The sequence below is a fragment of the Vanellus vanellus genome, assembly GCF_965231255.1.
Source record: "Vanellus vanellus genome assembly, chromosome: 7".
Classification (NCBI taxonomy): Eukaryota; Metazoa; Chordata; class Aves; order Charadriiformes; family Charadriidae; genus Vanellus; species Vanellus vanellus.
In genome coordinates, this window is record NC_138912.1 from 36315667 (window position 1) to 36340698 (window position 25032).

Sequence of the window (25032 nt, forward strand, 5' to 3'; positions counted from 1 at the left end):
AACTCGATGATCTTCAAGGTCCTTTCCAGCCTAAACCATTCTATGATTCTATGATATATACAAGAAAAATGTGTTTTCAGTTCATTAGTGGGAAAAGTGTTGGCTTATTTTAGGGTTATTAGATCACCAGGGAGTTTCTATGTTCACGTATTAATGATGAGAATACGGCAGATTTTTCAGTTGTACATTCCACAAGGTAATGTATTTCTATTTTATCTTCAGAGACATCTAGGCTTGTGATTGTTTTTCTCATTCGGCAGTGAGAACATTCATTTTAGCACAACCACATTCATACAAGAAATAAGATGGAACCTTGATGTATTTCGTTTTCTTACAGCCTTCACTGCGGTGATTTACTGAGAGGAGGGAGTAACATGTAATAGCTGGTTCTCACAGTGGCAGCAGGAAGATGCATGCTGGTTCATATCTTTTTTTTTCTTTTGTATATTTTTCTCTCCCTCACCTGGACATGTATGTTACAGGTAGTTCGACAGCAACAAAAATCAGATTTGCTTTGACACTTTACTGGCAAGGCTAAGCAGCTTGCTCAGCAACAGACTGGTAAATGGAAGAAAAAAAGCAGCGGGGGGGGAAGATATCACCAGCAGTCTGCCCATGCTTGACCTCTAAGTTGCATTCATCAAAATGGTGGTCCCAGATAGAATCTGGAAATTATTTCTTAAGTGGTGAAAATCAGAGGAAAACTCATGATAACAAACTTCACATCTGATATACAAACCTTACAGAAAATAACTAGTGTTCTTTGTTAAGTCATCCTTGTCCTCCATTTTCATTTGCAAGTACATATAGTGTGTGCCAGGAAATCACTTTGAAGCTATGAACTGGCCTGCCAGGTTTTAAAGATTTTTAAGTTGTCCTTTGTAATTGATGAAGCTCATTGTTTCAGTGCTTTGCTGCTGCTGATTCTCCTGCTCTCAGGCAGTTTTCAATTAACTCTGTTCATATATTTATCTTTGCACCCCTTGACTGTTAAGAGCCAAAAAGGAGCATTTTGGATTTTACTCCCACCATTGCTACATGGAGTAAAAGAAATGAAAAAGAAACAAGGTTGAAAACTAGAAAAACTACCTTTTTTTTTGGTGACAACTAATTAGAATTTAACAGAGAATTATCAACCAGCTATCTAGCACGAAATCACTGTTGTCTTATGAGTAAATTCTGTGTTCCGTGGCCTACAAACACTTAGTTTTCTCCTCCCAGACTTCTGCATTTCTCTCTAGAACACAAAAGAAACACTAATAGGCCCTTTTCAGGTGAAAATCGTTAGTCCTAAATGCTCCCAGCAGCACAGACAAATAATTTTGGTAAGCCTAGTTTGTGTTCGTGGTTCGAGGACCAAGATCAGGTCTTCAGCACAGTCAGTCCTAAGGAAATGAAGCTGGCAGGGAGCCATAGCACTTCAGGCAGTTGTAGATGGATGAAGGCACTAGAAATAATCAGCCAATTACTGGGGTCCTGTGAGCAAAAGTTTCCCCAAAGCATATTCAATCCAGTCTCAAAAGAGAGTTCTCACTTGCCTCTCAGATTTCACAGGGCTCTATTGGACGTGTTGTCCAAGGCCGAAGAAAAGTGCGAGGACAGGGAAGCCAGGGGCAGGTAGACACATTCTGTGTCACAAAAAACACTGAAGTACCCCCCTTCCACCTGCCCTCAGAAAGTTATAGAGCATATCTGCTACCACACCCCTCCCCCTCATACCCAGCTACATAAAATACTACAGAGTGCATAGTACATCTTCAGTATCCCTGAACTTTCCCACATTAAATAGATCCACTCAGCTGTGCACGGTAGCCCAGCATCAGGATACAGAAAAATGTATCGTGTCAGCCGTTTTTTGGAGAGCCGTCTGAGGACGGAGAGAAGGAAGGCAAAAGGCCAAGACACAACGGCATGCTGCAGTGTTCCACAGGGTCTTGGGGGACTCCATAAAAGCAGAGTCTGGTACATGGAAGTAACCCAGCCTCACAGGGAATGCTAGAGGAGATCTGCTCTTACGCCTGATGCAACCTGAAGCACGGGCAGAGAGGACGCGAATACTACAACCCTTCATTCAGCCAATCTCAGCAATTGCTCGTGGTGACATGCCTAAGGCCGGCTGTGGAAGCCTAGTCAACTAATAGATGAACTACCAGGGGCTATAACTGCACATTTAAGGACAGAACTGGATAAAATCTACTCAAAGCAAGGTAAAGTACTGGTGCTTTGCTTGGAATCAGTGTATACTGCACCCTGAGCAAGCCACAACCTGTAACATCCTGCAGCTCTTCATGTCCATCTATGCTCTCTGCAACCAAATGTAGCACCTTGTTAGCAGAGTTCTCCACACGTAGGGGGTCCATTTACGTTCTCTTTTACATAATTTTTGTTTTAATATTCTCCTTCTTCCTTATACACCAATCACTTAGGAACATAAAGATGTAAGGGAGAATTGGGAGGCGGATATACATGAGGTGGGGGGAAAAAAAGGGTGCCTCAAGAAAAAATAATCATCATCTGTTTTTTAAAGGCAAACAGAAGGAAGTAGCCCAAAATCAAGACAGCTAAGACTTTTCTCCCTTAAAAAAAAAGAGCACTGTGTGAAAAACCATTCTCCAAGGCCAGAGCAAGCCCAGGAAAAGCCAGACAATTGGCAGCTCCACAGCCTCTTGACATTCACAGTCCAGAGCGCTATGATGAAGGTTTTGAAGACTTAGATTGTTTTAAGCACTGGATGCTTTTGGCATTGTGCAATGCATATGGTACGTCAGGATCTTTACCCCCAAGGTTCTTATCTAAACATATGATAAAAGAGGATATAGTTTCCAAAGAGAAGGCAGAAAGCTTCTGACTGCAGGGACCTTGTCTACTGGCAGAGCTCCAGGCTCAAAATTGTCTGGCATAAATACAGTAGGACTAGGTCTATGGAGAAAAGCTTAGCACTTTTATTTGCTGGAAGTGATTCCTGACGAGTTCATGATCCGTTTCCAGTATTCAGAATCTTACAATAACTACAGCGCATCACCTGGGGAAGTAGACTAGAATGGAAGTCAGGAAGAACACAACCCCATTGATGCATGCAACACCATAGTTTTCTAAAAACTAAAATAGCAAATACAATGGAGAAAGCAAACAGAAGTAGAAAAGAAAAATATTATATGTATGACAGAGACAAGTGTTGTGATAAATGTACCACACCTGTCAAAACACTCATCATTCCTGTAAAAGAGGAAATGTTATTTTTCTGTTATTCCTCTGTTAATCATTGTCGTGGTTTGGCCTCAGCCAGCAACAGAGAACCACGCAGCCGCTTGCTCGACTCCCACAGCCGTGGGAAAAATCAGCAGAAAAAGGGGCAAAACTCGTGGGTTGAAATATTATAATTTAACAGAACCGCCAAAGGGAAGAAAAAAGAAAAACAATAACACCGGTAAAGGAATACAAGAACGCGATTACAGTACCGCCGCGAAGCGCACCGACCGGACCCGCACCGCCTCAGCCCACCCCCGAGTGGCGACTGACTCCCTCTCCCCGGCTAGCGCCTTTTATAGCGGGGCGTGGGTCACGTGGGATGGAATACGTGCCTCCCCTGCCGGCTCCTTGGAAATTAACCCCATCCTTGCCGGAACCAGGACAATCACGTATACTTCAACTATACTTAGCATCTCTAATTTTTTCGTTCTTTCTCTTGTTCTTTTTTTCTTTCAAAATAAGACTTATCAGAACTAGAAAGGTTTTGGTTTAGTACAGAGAATAGATTGCCACAATCACAGAAACTTCTGTTATCAATTGACCCTGTTATTTTCAGCCTAATTTAATTTTTAAGATTGCCCTGCAATAGTTTAGCTATATCTTGACATGAACAATAAGACATTCCTTCCGAAGCGTGCTGACTGCTTTAAACATGCTACATGTTGGTTCTCATACGTATCATGTAAAATCTCCATCGATAAAATATTTTCTATCAGGCAAAGTCAGAGCCATAAAAGATGAACACGCTCCCAAAGAGCGTCTTCAAAGAGGTGCTTAGGGACGTGGTTTAGTGATGGATTTGGTAGTGTCAGGCTAACAGCTGGACTCAATGATCTTAAGGGTCTTTTCCAACCTAATTAATCTATGATTCCTTCAAATACTCCTCAGCTACTTCTCTGTCCATCAAAGATATGTTAATGATAACTTCCTGAGATGTGGTTTGAACCACGGGAAACCTAATTTACACTTAATCTGACTGATGGCTTTTTGAACATAGAAAGGTTTGATCTTCCTTGCCTGGTTCTGAGACAAGTTATACAGCACCCAACTCACGACCAGAAGTTCTATTACTCCAATAAAAACAGCCAACAGAATATAACCTGCTCTCCAGGTAGAACGCCACAGTTTAGCAAAAAGGGAAAAATACTAAAGGATACTGAAGACTGTATCATTTACTCTTTTATAGAAGTGGAAAAAGGCATTTAAGGAAACAGGAAGGCAAAGAAAATATTCCCAACCTTCCTACGCACAGCAGAAGTGGGCCTTAAGACCCACATAGCCCACAACCACAGGCCTACCACGGCTCTGAGGCAAAAGGGCTTCAGGCACAGCCTTCATTTGCAAGAGGATGTCCCCCCACTGAGCACTAGGCTTGAAAAGTCACAGGTTCTCTGGTGACATTTGCACTTACCTTTAGACTTTTCTAATGTTCTAGACTTTTCTAATGCAAACGGCTCTTATTGACAACCACAGAAAACCCATACAAACTTCCACATCCACAGGCACATTTTGGGTTGCCCCAAAATTGCCACTTAAATTTAAGTTGCCACTTAAAAGAAAGAAGAGAGATTTCCTCCGATTCTCTCCCAACCGTCTTCCCGCCCCATATTACTGCTGCTTCTTTTCCCTCCCTGACGTTCTCCATTCTAACAGGAGTTTTTCAAAACAGGAAAGGATATCTATCCAAATGCCTCCAACAAGCAAACCAAAACAAGCAAATTTTCATGTAGCTTCACATATATATGAAATAAGTATGATCTGATCCTGTTAAAGATCAGATCAAATTTCTTGGTCAGAATAATCAGCAGAAGAAACAATCACAAACAAGGATTGTGATCAAGTTTGAGGCTGTACCTTGTCTTCTCTACGTTTGTACTTTCAATTCTTTGTTTACTCTCTCTTCCCACCTCTCTTGGAAACACTGTTCTACTATTCTTTGGGCTCTTCTAAAAGGCAGAATGCTTTGCGTCTCTCCTGAACACAAAACTATTCAGGAAGGAAATAAATTTTAACGACAGATACTCAAAAAAAACAAACAAAACCCCAAACAAAACACACCCTTGCACACCATCTTGGTACTCTCTGCATAGAAAATACCTCTGGAATAAGTCTACCCATGCCACCAAGTAAGACAGTTTTTCCATTATCTCAAAGTGACTTTTACAGTAATACTAATACTGTCGTGTCTTCTTAATGTTCATTCTGAGTACAATTCACATGAATTGTGTGCTGGTAGTGAACAAAGCCAGGCCTCAAAGTAAGAGGCAAGCAATTTACTTGGAAAACATTTAATTTACTGGAATTGCTCTTGTCCAATTAGAATAGATTCTGGCCTTAGCTATATTGGGGTAAGTTTATAACACTATTAACTTCCTGAAACTACTTCAGACTTAAGCCAGTATAAATAAAGTCAGCTCAGAATATGGAAACTAAGTATTGAAATCAATAAAATGAAATGAAAGGCAGACAACCTAAGATGGTAATTCTCAAAACAGTCTCCACAGACTACCTGCGTTATACAGATCTATTGATACCGATTGTAACAGAGACATTGGACAAAACAAAGTATTAATTGGAAGCAGGCAGGACAGTATAAAAGAAGTCCCCTGCAAAGTGGATCATTTGTGATCCTTGATGATTTCCTCAATACAGAAATTTACTAAAAAGTAATCCTAAAGCAATCCTCTATTCAGAGGAGCTTCCATTAATCAGAAAATGTCATATAAACTTGAAGTACGCCAAGTTCAGATATGTTTCTCAAACCGCTGCTCTCTTGCCATTTCCGATTATTCTCAAAAACTTAGTTTACCTCAAAGCCATTTGGGTAACATGGGGATTACCTTATTAGGCACCATAAACTCATCTAGGGTTTTTTCTTAAAATTTATGACTCGTTCTCTGTTACGGAGAGAATTCACAAATAAGAAGCCGATGGTGTACAAATGACAAAATTTGCATTGATTACAGTTCAGCTGTGGATCAGAAAGTGGGCAAGGCAAGCCACGCAGAAATGCGGCTTGTGTCTCATTCTGTGTGTGTCCTGGACGTGTATAAGGGGCTCAGGGGAGCCCCGCAAATCAGCTCAGAGGCAAACCACTGTCAGTCATCTGACGCGCTGTATGCCCAGGGCAGCAAGCTGCCTCTCACCGCAACAAGACCAGCAGAATTTGTAAGGGGACAGTACTTCAATTACCCCTGTGTTTTGAACTAAGCAGGAGCCTACAGCCACGGCACCGTGTTGCCCCTTTTTTCTCCAGGAAAGGTGGTGTCTCTTCAGCTACAGAAACTGCCCGGGAACCCCTTGCAATACCTCAGAATGCAGACCCACACTGACTGCCAGAACCTTCCCGGTGAGGTCAGACTGCCATGACTACTATCAGAAGAAAGCAAACCCAGACAACTTTCAGAAAAGATAGTGGAGTGGTTTGCAATTCTTTGTGGTCTTATAAAATACTGGAGCATGCTGAAACAGTTTAAAAGTGTTGATTTCCAAAGTCCACGCTAATAGGTGTCTGTTTGATACCAGCATTTGGAGGTATGAAGTATGCCTTTTATAACGGAATTTCTCTTTGTGGCTGGCTGAATCCTACCAAAGTGATTACTTCAGTGCTGTTACGATTTTACAGCTAACAGGCCAGCGTACCACGAACCTTGTCTTTAGTTGGTTTCAATGCATTTTTTTTTTTTTTAAATCATCCGTTTAAAGTAGTTAACATATTTTGGATCGCTAGACATAATGTTAATGCAGCAACACACTGATTTCTCCTGTGTTTGTACATCAGCAGTGCTGGCGACCACTTGTAATTCTAAAACCATCCCAGAGATCTCACGATTTTTCCCATTTCGCAGTGGACCAGAAAATGAAGCACTTTGAAAAACCTTTGTCAAGAGAAGAGACACATTACCCAGAATTACAAATATCAAACTCACTAGACCATGTTGGTTTAAGCCTCACAAATCAAATAGAACAGGAACTTTTATCTGAATTTAGAGCAAATACTATTTTTGGATAGAAGTCAGTCAATCTGTCTGTCTCATGCTCTTACAAAAAAAAAAAAAGACCCAAACATAACTTTTTAATTAAAAAAATCCAACCAACTCCAGCAGTTATCTGCACCAGAAATGTCACAGCTAATGACTGCCATTTCGGAGAGTCTAGGCTCTGCAGCAGAAGAGTTATTCCTTTGTGCATTTTAATACACAGATCCATTATTTCACCTTTACTCTCGGCTAAATCATACAATCTACTTTACAGCGCTGTACCTGTCCCACCCACAGTTATTCCTCCATATCAGATGCTCTTTATTTATGTCTTCTTTGCAAGTATGAGGAGCTCAGATTACTTAGGCCAGAAAAGTTATCATTGAAATAAGGGTAAGTAGTCACTTTGTCACACCACTCTAATCCTAGATTCTCAACACATGCACCTAAGTCTAGTTAATGTCACTGCATCTTCAGCAGCTCGGAGAACACCTCTTTCTTTAAAAATCCGAATCATTAGGACCGACAGCCTGATCTTACTGTCTCTGCTCAAGAAAATCCAGTACCACTTCAAAGTTAGCAACAGGTTTGCCTAAGGAAAGGCTGAAGAAATAAGGCCTTAATCAAATTATTTCTAAATCATTTTGCTTCTCTTTTGAGCACTGGATCTTTCCACTTTGAATCTCTGCATCACCCTAAATTTGCACTGTATCTTCTTGACAGAAACAAGTCCAAATACTGGCTTGTATGGGAGTGGTTTTCCAGAAGTCTCTCATCTCACCATTTTTCCATCATTAGAATTCTAGTCTGCTACTTAAGGTCTGCTTTAATCATCACATTCCCTAATCCACAATATGCTTACTGACATAGGCAGTTACAACAGCCACACCTTTGCCCATTGGTGGGTACAAATTAAGCTGTAGTAAAAAGCTTCGGCAAGGACCCCCCTGTTTGTAGAGCACATTGTATCTGAAAGAAACGATCTTCTGCTTTCCCACAGCTTTGATTAGGGCTAAATAGTTAAAACGTACACTGCTATGGATTATACCTGAAGACCAGTCGAAAGCTACTGTTACTTCAAAAGATAGTACGCTATCTGCAAAATGACATTTTTCACTACGTGTACTTAACTGCCCAGTGAAGTGTCGCTGGAGAGCAGAGGCAGCAGAGTGAAATTCAAGGTGTCTCCTTTAACATATCACCTGGAACTCTGGCTGGTTCATCACTGAAAAACTGCCTCTCCCTTTTTCACCATACTTCCTTCCACCTTACTCCTTACTTCCTTGGTTGCGATTAGAGCAGTAGAGCTGAGCTCTCCTAAAACGGCACTCTATAAGGTCCTGGCTAGGGAATAGCCAATCCTTTAGGTCAACATTTGCGAATAAATGGGAAGCAGCAAGGAGAGACTAGTGTCAGCACTAACCATAGCACTGACAGACTGTGGGACAGGAATTCATTAGGATGACATGGGTGATTAGCAGCTGATTAAATCAGGTCAGGGTAATCAATCACTATTTTTTTTAAAGCGGCCCCAGCCCCGGGGAGCTCAGCATGCAGCACGGCTTCATCTAGCATCAACATGAAACAGAGTTGTACTCCTTAACTGTGCTTTATCAGTGATGTCAACTGTTAAAATACACTTGAGAAATACTTTGTAGTCTTTTTTTTTTTTTAAATAAACTCTCCTGAGAAATCTAAAACGATTAACCCCAAATGATTTATTCCTTTTAAGGCTCACCTCACGCCTGCTATATAAACACAGTTTTTTTAGCTCCTTGACAGGGCATTGCTGCCTAACAGAATACTGTAATTGTCATACTACCAGTTATTGTTGCATCAGTAAGTACCATTCTCTTTATACTCAGATCCCATTTACGTTCCACAAGTTCTGTGTTTGTCTGACATTAGAATAAACGTACAATCTGAAGTATCAGTATATTTCATTGCCGGGGGGGTGTGTGGAAATTGCATTCTAGTCTACTGAAAGAATAGGGTTCTAATCTGAGCCACTAGATACCACTGAAATAAAATACCTAAACATCAAAATTCATATAGGACACATACCACAGCAAATGTTCGGGTACAAAATCAGTGGTGCTTGGCAAGTGCCCCTTTGTCAGCTTTTTAAGTCATGCCCTTTTAGCGTTACTTACTTAGTTGTTACTGTAATTTAATTCGTAGCTGAAGATACCATTTCCTTCCCACTGTTATACTCAATTTTGCATTGTTTCTTTGTTTTTAAATTACATGGGCACTCCATGGTTAAGCTTAAAGCGTCATCCACCCTTGGCTCCCAAGATGTTTGAGATGCATTTATCAGAGACAAGACTAGAATGGAATCTTTTACCCAAACTGAGGACACTTTGGGCACAGGTAAACAGCAACCCAGTTTCATAGACACAGCAACAGATAGAGCTTTCGAAATATCGTCCCGGGGGGAGCCTTTTTAACCCTCTGCTCAAGTCCCAGGCTCCCTACAAATCCCCTTCTGTTTTCTCAAGAAAGGGAGAAGCAGGTTTAAATAAACCCTACACATCTGTATGAACCTCCTTACAGCACCACTGTTTTTATCCCTGAAAAAAAATATATAACTGTTTCAGAACTTCCTTTGTTTTTTTAATTGTATTTCCATTTTAATATCAAAGTTTTAAGGTCTTTTTGCCATGGGCACCTCAGATAATGGTTCGGCTCTTCATACCTTGGAGGCCGAACGCTCTACATACTCACTACTTATATCCTCCACAGACTATATGAAAGGGGAAAAGAGATTATTTCTCATAATTCTCTTTCTGGATGCAGGATAAACCAGAATTCTGTCCATTTCCTCCAAAATCCAAAACACTTACACTAGCTCACATGAGAACATGTCAAAGACATACAAGACATGCTTCTACCTTCAGGACTGGATTTTTGGCAGGATTTGAATGACTAATTCTCTCTTTTTACATTTGGAAGACAAATATATACCTCCCTGTTTCTTTAAATTTCACCCATTTATCACAGCTGTGGAGAAAGCGATTAAGTGCAAATGCTGCCTCTTTGAGTTTTGGATGAACCTTTATTGGTCCAAAAGAGAAATCCCGCTCACTCTTCAGTTTGTCTGTGTTCATACTTTCAGCAGAAATTTCAATACCTTTCAAAACTCAGAGAACCCCTTTACAGTGGCACTTTTAATTACTTACTAAAGGTCAACTTCTTGTCATTCCCTCATCACATTGACTAACATCAGGCTGGATTCCGAAGCCATCAGCATCAGGCAGCTTTGGCATTAGCACAGAATCAGGCACTTACTTGCAAATGTGACCAACTATGCAGCTACACCTCCTGGTTTCCCCCCCTAAGGTTTATTCTCTATTTTGCCTAATTTGGACGCTCAGATTTCTACAAGTGAAAACGGTATCTATGAGAAGACTAGCAAAACCTTCCTCCTGCTCCTCGTGCAGCTGCACAGTGCACAAACTAGATCTCCAGATCATGAGACACACACACAAAAAAACCCACAGAAGCTGCCAAACAGTTGCTTTTTTTAAAGGAATTCTCTACTTGTCATTTGATTTCTCCTTCCTTCAAATGGAAGGCTTTTTCTCAGAGGTCTGGCTTCCATGCACAGATAGAAAAATCACGCACATGGAGATGTGAACTGCTTGCAGCTTGAAATCATGCAAGACTAGCACTACAGATAGACAAATCCAATTGAAGAGCTGAGCTGTAAAACTATGGTGCATGCAATGGCAAAGTTGATGGGGGATACAAGTCTTCGACCCACCACCCTGAATACATAATAAAAAATTATAAACAGAGGGTTATCAGCACTTTCGGGTGGGCTGTGGAAAGGAAAACATCTTCACCCATTAAGCAAACCATACAGACACAAAGGACAAACAGAAGCAATGGCTAAATGACAGAGCTATAATCATGGAACTACCAAGAAACGTCAGGAGACTGCAAACTGAAATGTCGTAATTTTTCACTCTCTTAGCTACCGAGACTGATTTACTGTTTGCTTTTTTTAAAATGAATGCATAAATCAATTATTTTAACTACACAGCAACACGATAGATAGTTGTTCTTATGTCAAAGGAAGATAATAAGCTAGAATACTGGAAATACAACCTATAACCTCATTTTATAATTTATATTGTATGACTAAATATTAAAGAAGGAAAGGAAAGAACACATTTTCAGAAAAGCCTACGGGAATCAAATGCCTGGCTACGTGTCCTTAAAATTAGTCTAAAGTGAAGCGTTAGGCTTGTCTGAAAATTCATAAACAAGAACTCAACACATCTGACCCTGCAGGAGAATAAACAGCAGCAGAGTGGTAAATTCAAAAGTAAACAAACTCACCCATTTATTAATCCAGGATGGCAAGAATGACATGTCAAAAGACACAATTCTGCCTTTACCCTTGAATATAAAACCAAATGTATTGTCTTTCTTAAGTCTAGAAAAAAAACTATGAATTCTCATTCAAATTCATTGAATAGGACAAGTCTTAAAAATTTCCATAATAATTCCTGCCCTTTAATTTGCATCTCAGTTACTGCACATCTTTTAGAAAGGCATGGATTATGGATATAAAGGCTACAAGCAGCAATTAATGTACTGTGCCTCTTAACTAAGCTATCTCAGTAGTTAATTGACAAAATGTTCATTTGCTTTCTGGTTTGAATTTTTCTGACTCCCACCCATTGGATTTTGTCATACTTCTGCGTACTAGAATAAAGACTTCGTTAAGTACCTCTATTTGTGATGTTTCCGTGTCATAACCTTTTCCAGATAAGCTACAATGACTGAGCTCCTTAAGTTTTCCATCATAATGCTTGTTTTCTTGACAACAAATAACTCGCCTCTACCTTGAACTCCCTCCAATTTTCAGCATACTTTAAAAAGTGTTTGTCACACAATAAACCTGCCAGTTGATGGGTGATGATCTCTTTTGAAAACTTGGCTCCAGTTTCTGGAGTAGAGCACTTTGGCGAACAAATCTCATGCTCGACACAATGCCATCTTAAAAGGCAAAGTGAACAAGCAAAGGTAGAGAATAAAAGTGCACTTATTCCATTTTAACAAAGAGAAATACCACTTGACTATAGAAACAAGTCTTCATTCCAAAATTAAGAATTTTAAAATGTAAATTTGACCCATATGATCGCGAAGACAACTGCAGTAGTGATAACGATGGACTGCTCTGAAGTAAAACTGGCTAAGGGCTCTGCTCCATCTCCTGGAAACAATATTTCCCATAAGCAAAGTAAATTTCCGTGTGCCCCATAAACACCTTTGATAAAGCCCTTAACTCCTCCAGTTTCTAACGCAACTTCTTAAAACATTTCTAAATACAACAACCATCAGGAAGCGATCCTAAAAAGATTTTTAAACGGAATAACCAAAATGGTTTCATGTAGATTCAGACTTTTAACACACAATTACCTTGAGGGCATACAGTCAAAATCAAGTAGGTAAACCTTAAATTAGCATACCTTTACAATAGGATACTGCTTTTGTGTATATTCACATAGGAAGTAAATTCTGTTGTCAACTGTTAGATTACCTCATTGCCGGAGACTTCTAGGCAAAAACTAAGTGTCTTTGAATTACAGCCAACACTGCTACAGGCATCCTAAAGGCATTGTTAACACTAAGAATAGCAGTGGTAATTTTTCAGTTTGACAGGTGCTAAATACCACTGAATTTTATTGTCATTTCATTTTTATTGTAGCCATTGCCCAACATTCCTGAAATGACCTTAGAGTAAGACCATGGTAAACAACGGCCTTAAACCAGTACTGTTCCAGCTGAACAATATAGGGACAACTTCTCTTCAATAGGAACAAGGTCCCATATAAGAAAAAAGGAAGCATGCACCTACTACAGCATTCCAAGAAGAGTGTTGAGATCTATCACCGAGTCCCCTCATCCCAAAGTGCTTTACCATTTTCATTCTATCTCATTTCCCCTGTAAATATTCATTTTGCAGATGTGTTTAATATTTAAGTTGATACAAACCAATGCTCAATGTAAAGCTTACTTAGCTCTTATTGGAAACATTCCAGTAAGTCACAGAACAAGAGAATAGTTTTACTGCTCTGTGGCACGGAGCTATTCTTTTTCAGTCAAATTTCAGAGATGACAGTCAGTATCAAGGAAATTAAAAGTTTGCTTTAATTCAAATGAATTGCCAAACTATCTCCTGGACAAGAAAGAAAAACTGCATTTCTTGGGGACAGGTATTTCCTGGAAGGCTTCAAAATGACAAACTGGCTATAAACTGATATTATAAACCCAAACATTTCTCTAGAGGACGCAACCCAACCCTAGAAGCATGCAGAACGATTAGGTCACCACAAATTAGACGGGTGAAGGGACATCCATCTGGATGGGGGAGAGAGAGAGTGCTAAGTGAGCGACTGATTAACAAAATAATAAGATCACCAAAAAGCAAGTAATTTTAAGTCAGTTTAGCACACTGAAGCATCTCTATGCAGGTTACACAAGCGCCAGAATGGGAAGAATGAAAGGCACGGGAACAAGAAGCCCATGCTGGAGCTGGGAGGGGTGGTGGTGGTGTCCGCAGTAGCCAGCACTTAGCTTGGCCAGCCAAGCCACCACAACCTGAGTGGGAGCAGATCCTGTGCACTTCTTCACCTGCATCATTTGTCAATATTTGCAAGGGGTCAGCCTACATTCCACCGTTGAGTATGTTTTGTTTGTATTTTATCTTCATCTGTCCTGAGTTAAACATACTTTCAACTAACTTGGCTAATAAGCCACGTCTCTTGGAAAAGTATGGCAAGTGTGTAGAGATGGAAACGTGTGTTCCACTAACCAAAAGTAAGGAGCAAAGCTCCTCCAAAAGTAAGGATGCAGCAATATATTTGGGAGCAGACCTGAATATGGCGGGAATTCATCACAGAAAACATCAGTATTTCATATTTTGTTTGAGACACAAAAGAATAGTGAAAAGCGTTGTTCAGGATTCTTGGCCATAATACTAGATGTCATCCGCACAGTTCAGCTTTGCAACATAAAAGTTTCCAACTCCAAGAACTTCCCATCTTCCTCCTCTGTAACCACCAAAAAATTTACCCACCCTGACCAGTTCCATGCCAGCTCATGCATACACTCAGCCTACCTGACAAATTAGAATCTGAAAGCTCCGAGAAGTTTGACCAACATATGAAAACAGCTTTGGGGGTTTTGTATAAAGCAAGCCAGAACTGAACTCTTGACTTTACTGCCCATTTTAAAGAGATATTTCTGTTGGCAATCTGCTGGCTATCTGAAAACCCAAGACCTTCCACCCCATTCTGAAAATTGCCAGTTGTAAATTACTTAATATAAAACATTGTCCCAAACATGTTTGTCTCTTGTATACTTCTACCACTCATGGAAGTTTGGTCTATATTTATAAATCAGAGTCAACATGGGTCATTTTAAACATCCTTTAAAAAGCACAGTTTTAATTTCCCATCTGTCCTATAAATTTCACCGCTGAAGAATTACATTGCTATATTGCACTTTGTCTCATGTCTAACAAATAAGGACAGAAGCAGATAACCATATTTCACTCAAAAGCAATATTCAGTACCTTGACTACACAAAACACTTACTTTACTGTGAATGGGTTCATATTCATATTGTATATAATTGTTTGTCTCCAAACAGATGGTAATGACTCAACATTTTGCCAGTGGGGCTATAAATACACCCTTAATCTAATAAGAGAGCATATAAGTCGTTATCGATTAAATGCGCAAACTTTTAAATCCACAAACTCAGACAGAAATGTGAAAAACTCAGAACAACTTCAGTCCCAATCCAGGTCTGATTTTTGCACAGTAATCACACCAAATCTTAATCTTTTCACAGAGATCACGGTCTTTTCAAAGCAGGACACAATTCAAAGCATCTTCTATAATAAACATATACAGCAGCTTTTCAAATCCCTCACTGCAGATTCTCTAACCGAGTTCTATTGAGATGAATCTTCTGTTCTGTGATTGAAAGCAGGAAGTGATTTTACACCTAATACACATTTAGTACCTCCAAATGCAAAAGCTTCTGCCCACACAGTTAAATATAGAGCAGAAACAGCATGGAGAGATACATGCATGCCTGATATTAAACAGTGATGTTGAGATTCTCCAAATGGTTTGAAAGTGCAAACTATTGAGATGGGAAGGGTAGTGAAGATCAGAGAACAGGAGAAAAGATGCCCTGCTCAAGGTGAAATGAAGTATGTTACTGAAGCATATTCAGAGTCTACTAGAGAACCAGACATATCACTTGAAATAACAAGGAATTTTGCAAAGTCAAGAGTGAGAATTCAGACTAGAGAAAGCTATTCCCAATAAAAATGTGATGATAACCTAAGAATTAATTATAGAATTTACACTTCCCTGGATCAGAAACACTCTTTGAGCTCTGGCAGATGTGACATTTATTATGTTTGACATAATTATGAGATCAGATAACATAAACCCACATTAGCTGCCAATTAAACATTGTCTTTTGGTTGCTGGCAGCCCTGTGCCGGAGGGCACAAAGAACTATGCTATAATGCTACCAGAGTTAACAGCTCCCACCACACCAAGACTCACCCAAGCCAATTGCTCCCTGACCTCCCCGTCTCAAAAATCAAATATTCATGTGCTCAGATACCATCTGTCCCCGAGACCTTTCCGAATTTTTAACTATCTAATCCATTACCTGATATAAACTGTAAGTGATCTGCCCCCAAGCAAATGAAGTGTTTGACAACACTGACACCAAGTGACAGAATTCAGAAAAATATAAACCAAAACAACTCCCACATAGAAATGTTAGAGCACTTCATCAGTATGCTCTGAAAGAGGCAGTGTTATTTTACCAAGAACAGAAAAACACATGAAGACCTATTGTGAGAGCTGACATTTTCACAGAAGCCATGCTCCAACATTAAATACATGTTAAGAATTCAATTTAATATTGATCTTACAAGCACGAGTCAAAGACCACATATACTTCAAAGTTTTATGCAATATAGCCTTGTAAATTCATTTCTAAAGGAGAAAAAATGAGTGCTTTGTATGCATAGTCAATACTTGATTCCCTTAACTTATGTGGATCTAGTTCATTTTTTCACGTTAATAAATCTAAACGGTACTTTTATACCCATTATAATTAGAAAAAAAAATGTTATATGTTAATACAAAGTTTAGTAGTCTGCTTAGTCTTTCTTACTTGCTTTACCTGTCTCTCTGTTGAGAAATCAAAACCCATGTAGTCCAACATCACATGCATTCAGTAGAATTGTCACTCCTCCTAGTGGCTTACATGACGACATTACAGAAAGCATAAAACCCTACTGATTGAACAATAACTCTATCAAACCCATTAGTTTTACCACCCATCATGTTTATGCCCAGTATTCTACGTCTTCCCTCCAAGCTTTCATGTTCTTACCTGCTGACGTTTGTATGCCAAATAATCAAGATTTTCCAGATCTTTTCGAAACTTCTGGTAGGTTTTCTGTAGATCAGATTTACTGGATATATTTCTTAAAGATTCAAATGTTCTTTGAAACTGATGGTAAAAAAAACAAAACAGATACCATCATTCACACTGTTTCTATACTTTTTGCTGTACTAGGATTTTATTCTACGCAATACTAACGTTATAGAGCTGTATCACCTTTTGAGTATACCACCTTTTAGACATTCCTACAATTTTGTTTTGAAATCAAACCCAGAACTCAAAGCAAATTACGTAGGCCTTGTTTAATTAAATTCAATCATCTAACTTTATAGGAGAGACTTGCATAAGACAAAACACTACCAAATCAACACAACCTCTAAAGGTTAGTTCTTTTTCTAAGCCATGTTACAGGGTTGAACATATTCACATAGTTTTAAATTTTTTTTCCAACTAATAAAAGCACATACAACTTTATACAGGCCATGAACTCCTCATTCTATCAAGCGTAACAGAAGACCTTGTATATAATAGGGTACTCCTTATCAAGTTAATTTACTTAAGAGTAATTTGCAAGACTGGATACTCACCTTGGGCAATGTGCTCACATTCCATATGAAAGCTGTGATAGCGTTAACTATACTTTGTTTCAGATCCTACTTTTAAATTTAAAACTTATTTCATGCGTACAGTATTATTAAAAATAGTACTGGTATTTTTCAAAGAGATGAATAATCTCAACCAATCTGTAGGGACCTGTTAAGAGAAAGGCTCGTACGAAAGGGGAATGAGAGCTACAGCTTCCTCGCTACCTCCAGGAAATCATGAACCGTCTCCTCCGACTTTGTCACCCCATCTGTAAATACTCTTTTTCACCTCACAACTTTACAGCTGTCACATGCTTGTAAGTGGTTTAGAAATATTTTGTTTCCACAGTGATTACCACCAGAAGCAAGTCTATAAACATTTATTTACACTGACATAATCAGGAAGAACTTTGTCTTCTAAATTCACCCAAAACACTGACTTAGCTTACTGCAGTTACAGGCCCTATAATGAACTACCTACTGTAAGCTTGCGAGTGGTACTAATGTCCAGGGAATGAGGCAAAAGACCAAAAGAAATGGACCGCTTTCCAGTCACTTCTGGAAAAACAATTACTTCAGTAATAACTACCGTGCACATTTCTCTATAACTTTGCTAAAACTAATCATTGAACTGGAAAGATGAACCATAGGAGTAAAAGAGAAAAAACAAAAAAACAACCTCCACTCATCTTCAGTCCCTCTTTAAAAAGCTGGCAACAGAATTGACAGCTGTGGATGTCGACTGCTCCACAGTGTGACTCCTTCTGCGGGCATTTGACTGAGATCAAACCCAAGTTGTACACACCATCGAACAGCCACTGGGTAATTCCTCTTTGGGGATAATAAGCAGCTTCAGTGGACTTCAACTGATGATTCACAACATACAGATGCATCCCGGAATCTTCAGGTGAGTTAGCACTTTTTGTTTGCCACATTGCACTCTTTGTTTCAGTCTCACTGCTCTCATAACCAAGAAGTAAGTTAAGGCAGCATTTACACCTGTTGGTAATATATCTTACTATACCTCATTCAGCACCACTGGAGGTTAACTGAAGACTTTCTGGTTGCATTTGAAATGTCTGCTACCAAAAAATAAAAGAAAGTTTTCTCACCCAAAGTATACTTCACTGAATTCTGTAACAACATGGGTGACAACATAAATGTTAAGACAAAACCACAGGACTATTCTTTTCTGTTTGACTTCTTTATCTTTCACCTTTTGTAGGATCTGTTGCTTTCAGATTTTTTCTCTGCTTCGGAGTTGCTCTGAAAGCCTTGAATTTGCAACGCTTACTTTCACCAATTCCCACTCCAGGGTATCCCCATTAGGTGGAAGCAATTTAATCACAACATCTGCGAGCAAGACCTGAGTACAGTTTAAGCTGACCAAAAGCTATCCAGAGCGCTCCCTCTTTATAAGCGTGTAAGAAACTGCTCATAATATATCTGTACAAGTTCACACTACACCCTCAGCTCCAAATCATGACACTTCTCCAGAAGTTACCCCAAAGCTGCCACACCCTGCTATGGGGTTGAGTAATACAGGGGAAAGGTCTGTAATGATTCCCAAACTCACTAAGTGGACGTAAGGTACAGCCTTTTTTCTGAGCTTTTATCATCATCAACATGTTAGACTACAATAAGTAGTACAGTTGTAGAATCAGCACCATCAACTTCCTCCTAAGGATGTACTTAATCCCATAGCTTCAATTCTTCCTTTGGCGGGAACTCTACTAGCAAGCGCATGCACTCCTTATGTCCTGAAGCAACCCAACCGTTCATAATACATTTGGCTCTCTGGAAAGAGATACAAGAACCAGCATGCGAGGATGAGTAAGTGCAAACCAAACGTGTAACTGTAAGGGTAATAGACTTCAATAAAGTAGATGGGTAACGGCCAGGATATCCACTTAGAAGAAGTCTGTCTTTAGATGCAAGGGAAAAACACTTTTTTTAAGATCTAACTCAAAAGTAAATAAAAAACAAGCAAGCAATTTTAAGAAAACATACGTATGCTCTCTTCGCTGCCACCAACAGCAAATCAGAAAAATGTGCCATGGACACACAAAGGCTATCAGAACATGTTTCAAACTTAAAACCACATCTAGATCTTCCTGTATCATCGTGCTATCAACGTGAACCACCGTTTTTGGGTGAATAGCAAGAAAAACCTCTCTTGCTGACACTTTTACTGTCTAGAGGTAAGAAGAAATACTAGTACTCTAGAAATTACTTTTTTTTTTTTATCTCTCACTTATAACCAAATATAAATAATCAGAAGAGATCCACAGAAGCTCTTTTTTGCCTGTCACTTTCTCAAAGTACTTTGAACGTAGTTTCTGGAAGTTGAGAAATAGCATTCCTTTATTACTTTTGCTCTCTGTGACACTACTGGGTAACCACCTGGGCTAATTTTTCCTCTGACGAAAGCTGGACCACAAGTAGAGAAGAAATACCAGTATTTCAACAATTCTGAAGGACTGCTTCTGTTTGTCAAGTTACTGTAGTTAACTTCATAGCACAGATACTGCACAGCCAACTTTATAACTTTTCAAAACATAAGAACGTTACATTACATTCATGAACATTACAACATTCCTTTCATAATAATGAAAAAAAAAAAAACAAGAAACAAATCAACAACTGTCCTGCCACTAATACACACAAGCTGGATAACACACCAGACGCTGCGTCCTGAACATGTACTGTGAAGACATTGCTGAATGAAGACTGTGTGCTTATCTGACTGGAAAGCAACACATGATGGGTGTCTTAAATTAAGCGGAGCAACTCTCATAGTCCCATTTCAGGTATCTTGAAGGAACAGATACCACGAAAACTCTGAAAGTGATGAAGATCCAGAATGTGGATGAACCAGAAGAGTGTTATTAATATGGCCTCTTCATAAGTATGATGCCCCTGATTAGTATGGTGAAGTCCTGCAACCTCCTCTCAGACAATGATCATGGTTCTATCTAATTATTAAGTATGACTGTAATCATAAGGACTAAATTTCTTACAGTATCACAGCTTATTCATTGTAGTGTCAAAGAAGAGATATGAGCTCTGACCAAACTTTCTCCTGCAGTAAAGCTGTTTATAAGGGCTGAGAATCCTCTGGTGTCTTTCCAAGCTCCTGATGTAGCCTTTTTGGTTTTTTCTCCACTAGCCATCTACCTGTTTTCAGGAACCTTGGAACTTCTCCAAGGTCTTCTGGTCTTCTGTCATACTTCAGGGAAATGAGGCAATGAGTTCAAAGAGGCAGAGGTATAAACAGAGTGGTTGCAAAAAGTTTCAAGAGAAAGTCATACTAAAATTTTGATACTACTTAAGGTAAAATTTACTATGTTTGATTTTCATTCAAATTAATTTATCCAATTTAATAAAGACTTAAATGTCTCTCCTTGTAGTTTAGCTCTGCATCTTTCTGTAAAAGGTTAAGTTCATTGTTGCTACTGTGTTTAGCTGTTGCAAGCAAACTGATTCATAATATAAGTATTTGTGGAATAAGTAATGATATTAAAGGTAGGTGCTATCTGATTTTTAAAGTCTACTTTAATTATTACATTTCAATAACGTAACTTTGCAGCTGCACTTCATGGCATCCTTTATGGAATCCCAAGAAAATAGCTTCTGCAGTAGACAAGTTGGAGCTTGTTTGGTCTGAGGTTGTGGCTCAGGTCAGTATCTAATTTGGAATCTGAATCATCCTAGTCTAGGACTTGGTATAGGCCACATTTCTGAAGAGTGCAAGAATACCTCAGGTGGACAAAATTCTCTCCAGGTTTAATGGGATTCCCTTGGCAAGCCTGGGAAGCTCAATATGAGCCATGGCCTGTCAGCTAAAGAGGAGGCCAGGCCACAAAAATATGAGATCATAAATACGCAGTGTAAAGTACTTCATTGCTTACAATTCAGAAATGTGGGAGGAGACGTCATTAAACACGGAGTACAAAGTCTTATTCCCAGTAATAATCTTACAATCTCCATATAAACAGAAAGAGATATGGGAGGCTGTAGATACTGCTGCTTCAGTTTGTGAACGATGCCATTTGACAAACCACATGCCTTTAATGTCATTTGTCTGGGAGTCTAGCTAAGTCCTAAGGGTGACGTAAGCAAATGTCCTGCTGCACACCCTTTAATTGGTCTCCTTCTGTGTACTTGGTTCAGATTTAGGGCCAATGCTGCAAAAAGCCAGTCTGTTCCTCAAGAATAAGGAGAAACGGCTCTTTTCTGGTTTGTCTAGAGCTGCAGAAGGGAAAGAGCATTTGTCTTTCAGAATATCAATATTGTCATCTTCCACTGTGCAGGGCAGCAAAATAGCACTGAACTATTCCATCCATTTGTGAAATATTGCTCTTCGTTTTCCTATGGATTGGAAGAAGCTGAATTTAGGATGAGAAGCAAATTTTATTTCTATTCTGACATAAGGAAGCCATTCATTAAAAAATAGCTTCCTGTTTCAATAACACACTGCTTCTTTAAAAGACTAAATTATACTAAATGTACTATTTTAAATCACCGGGAGATATGGTTGGAAAAAGAAAAAACACATGCAACACCTCTCTTAAATTCCAATTATTGAACACATATGAGAAAATAGCTGCCGTCCCAATATTTTGCTGTAATGGAATGGGCAATGGGCCTCTTTGGAGAGGTTTATGAAGAGTAAGTCACATAGTTTTTTCCATTCAGAAAATATCAGATGATTTTCCTCTCATTTTAAGAAGGTCTGAAGATGTGCATTTTGATGATATGGCAGATACTGTTTTGCATGCATTTCCTCATTTTCTCCTCCCAAAGCAAGAGCGAGTTATAAAATAAATTTCTCTACATCAGAATGATCTGTCCATGCTTGAGATACAAATAACTGTTGATCAGACAAGCCACTCTGCATTACATTGACTTCATTACTACACTACCAATAAATAATCTGCCGAGAGAAACTGATTTTCCAAGGTTATTTTACCAACCTAGAATTTGCCTTCCAAGATTAGCACTTCTAGAAGGAAATTTCAGAGCGTCATTTCCATGTTACTCTCTTGTAAGTACTGCACTTCACTGTTAAGTAAATGTTGCTGTAGAAACAAAACACAGTAATAACTACTCAGAAGGAAACAGTTTAGCAACACTCTTTTTTTCCTGATAGGTTCAAAGAGAGTCTACTGCAATGGAGCACTAGTCACTGATTGGAGCATGCAGGAATTTACATAGTCCAAATAATAATTTAAAATAGGTGTCTAATATCCCACCTTCCAAGTTTCCCAAAATACTTTTCAAACTTCGTCACCAGACATAATACAGAGTTCTCAAACTCAGTTGTACTTTTAGCAACTTCATGCATTCCGTGTTAACCTATGCTACAAACCAGAAGTCCAGGAAGGATGGACACACTTCAAGAAAGAAGTCTTAAAGGCACAGGAGCAGGCTGTTCCCATGTGCCGAAAAACAAGTAGGCGGGGAAGGAGGCCAGCCCGGCTAAACAGGGATCTCTTGCTGGATCTCAAAAAAAAAGAAGAGAGTCTATGACCTGTGGAAGAGGGGGCAAGTCTCTCATGAAGACTATAAAGATGTAGCGAAGCTATGCAGGGAGAAAATAAGGAGAGCCAAAGTGCAGCTAGAGCTCAACCTGGCTACAGCTGTTAAGGATAATAAAAGATGTTTCTATAAATTCATTAATAACAAAAAGAGGATTAGGGAAAATCTCCCTCCTTTATTGGATGCTGAGGGAAACATAGTTACAAAGGATGAGGTGCTCAATGCCTACTTTGCGTCAGTCTTTAGCAGTGGAACTAGCTGTTCCCTGGACACCCAGCCTCCAGACCTAGGAGACGGAGGGGAAGCACAATGAGAGCATCACGATTAAAGAGCAAGAGATCAGTGACCTGCTATGCCGTTTGGATGCACACAAGCCTATGGGACCGGATGGGCTACACCCAAGAGTGCTGAAAGAGTCGGCAGACGTGCTCGCCAAACCGCTTTCCATCATTTACAGGAAATCATGGCTAACTGGGGAGGTCCCAATGGACTGGAGGGTGGCAAATGTAACACCCATCTACAAGAAAGGCAAAAAGGAGGATCCAGGTAACTATAGACCTGTCAGTCTAACCTCGATACCGGGGAAGGTCATGGAGCAGGTCATCTTGAGTGCCATCAAAACCCACGTAATGGGCAACCAGGGGATCAGGCCTAGTCAGCATGGGTTTATGGAAGGCAGGTCCTGCCAGACAAACCTGATCTCCTTCTATGACAAGATTACCAGAATATGGGACGAGGGAAAGGCTGTTGATATTGTATACCTGGACTTTCGAAAAGCATTCGATACTGTCCCCCATACAAGTCTTGTGGAAAAACTGGCTTTGCATGGCCTGGATGAGCATATGATCCGCTGGATCAAGCACTGGCTGACTGGAAGGTCCCAAAGAGTGGTGCTCAATGGATTTAAATCCAGCTGGCGGCCGGTCACAAGTGGTGTGCCTCAGGGCTCAGTGTTGGGACCATTTCTCTTCAATGTCTTTATTGATGATCTTGATAAGGACATAGGGTGTATCATCAGCAAGTTTGCAGATGACACCAAGTTAAGCAGGAGCGTTGATTCCCAGGAGGATAGGGAAGCTCTACAGAGAGACTTAGATAGATTGGATCATTGGGCCAACATCAATAGCATGAGTTTCAACAAGGGCAAGTGCCAGGTCCTGCACTTGGGCCACAATAACCCCATGCAGCGCTACAGGCTTGGGGAGGTGTGGCTGGAAAGCTGCCTGGCAGAAAGAGACCTGGGGGTTCTAATTGACAAGTGGCTGAATATGAGCCGGCAGTGTGCCCAGGTGGCCAAGAAAGCCAACGGCATCCTGGCTTGTATTAGAAATAGCGTGGCCAGCAGAAGTAAGGAGGTGATTGTGCCCCTGTGCTCAGCACTGGTGAGGCCACACCTCGAGTATTGTGTCCACTTTTGGGCACCTCAATACAAGAGAGATATCGAGGCGCTGGAGCGAGTGCAGAGGAGGGCAACGAAGCTGGTGAAGGGCCTAGCAGACAAATCATATGAAGGGCGGTTGAAGGAGCTGGGACTGTTTAGTTTGAGGAGGAGGAGGCTGAGGGGAGACCTCATCACTCTACAACTATTGGAAAGGACACCGTAGAGAGGTTGGTGCTGGTCTCTTCTCACAGGTAATTAATGACAGAACGAGAGGGAATGGCTTCAAGCTCCAACAGGGTAGATTTAGACTGAACATTAGGAAAGACTTTTTCACAGAAAGAGTGGTCGGGCATTGGAATAGACTGCCCAGGGAGGTGGTTGAGTCACCATCCCGGGATGTGTTTAAGAGACGTTTAGATGTGGTGTTGGGGGATATGGTGTAGGGGAGAACTTTGTAGAGTAGGGTAGATGGTTGGACTCGATGATCCCAAGGGTCTCTTCCAACCTAGACGATTCTGTGATTCTATGAAATATCTTTCATACTATGTATGTTAAACCAAACAAGAAAAATTCCATCTTACTTTAAAAAAGCCTTATCCATTCAGAATAAGCCCTACTTCTTTCACTCCCCCTCCACTTATACCTGGGTTGTGCAAATAGATTGTATAGCACTTATCTGGATTCACTTGGTCCTAAATTTGCTTTCATTACTATTTTCTCTTGGTTTGTATAACTGACAGGTTGCTGCTTACATTCTCTCTCATTGTCTCAGGGATACAAACAGAGACCCCTGTTGCCTAAGGCAGCTTTAAGCTTTTCCCAGTTTTAGGAATCTATT

The 25032-nt window shown here is 39.9% G+C and overlaps 1 protein-coding gene across 1 annotated transcript in view; it reads right to left on the bottom strand.

Moving 5' to 3' along the window:
- Positions 1-25032, bottom strand: part of CTNNA3 (catenin alpha 3) — a gene marked incomplete at both ends in the record, with an annotated part of 521829 nt that overhangs the window by 465660 nt on the left and 31137 nt on the right. The window contains one exon of the mRNA XM_082486059.1: positions 16677-16796. Within this exon, the coding sequence (XP_082342185.1) occupies positions 16677-16796 (120 nt within the window). The remainder of the gene's footprint in view (positions 1-16676; positions 16797-25032) is intronic.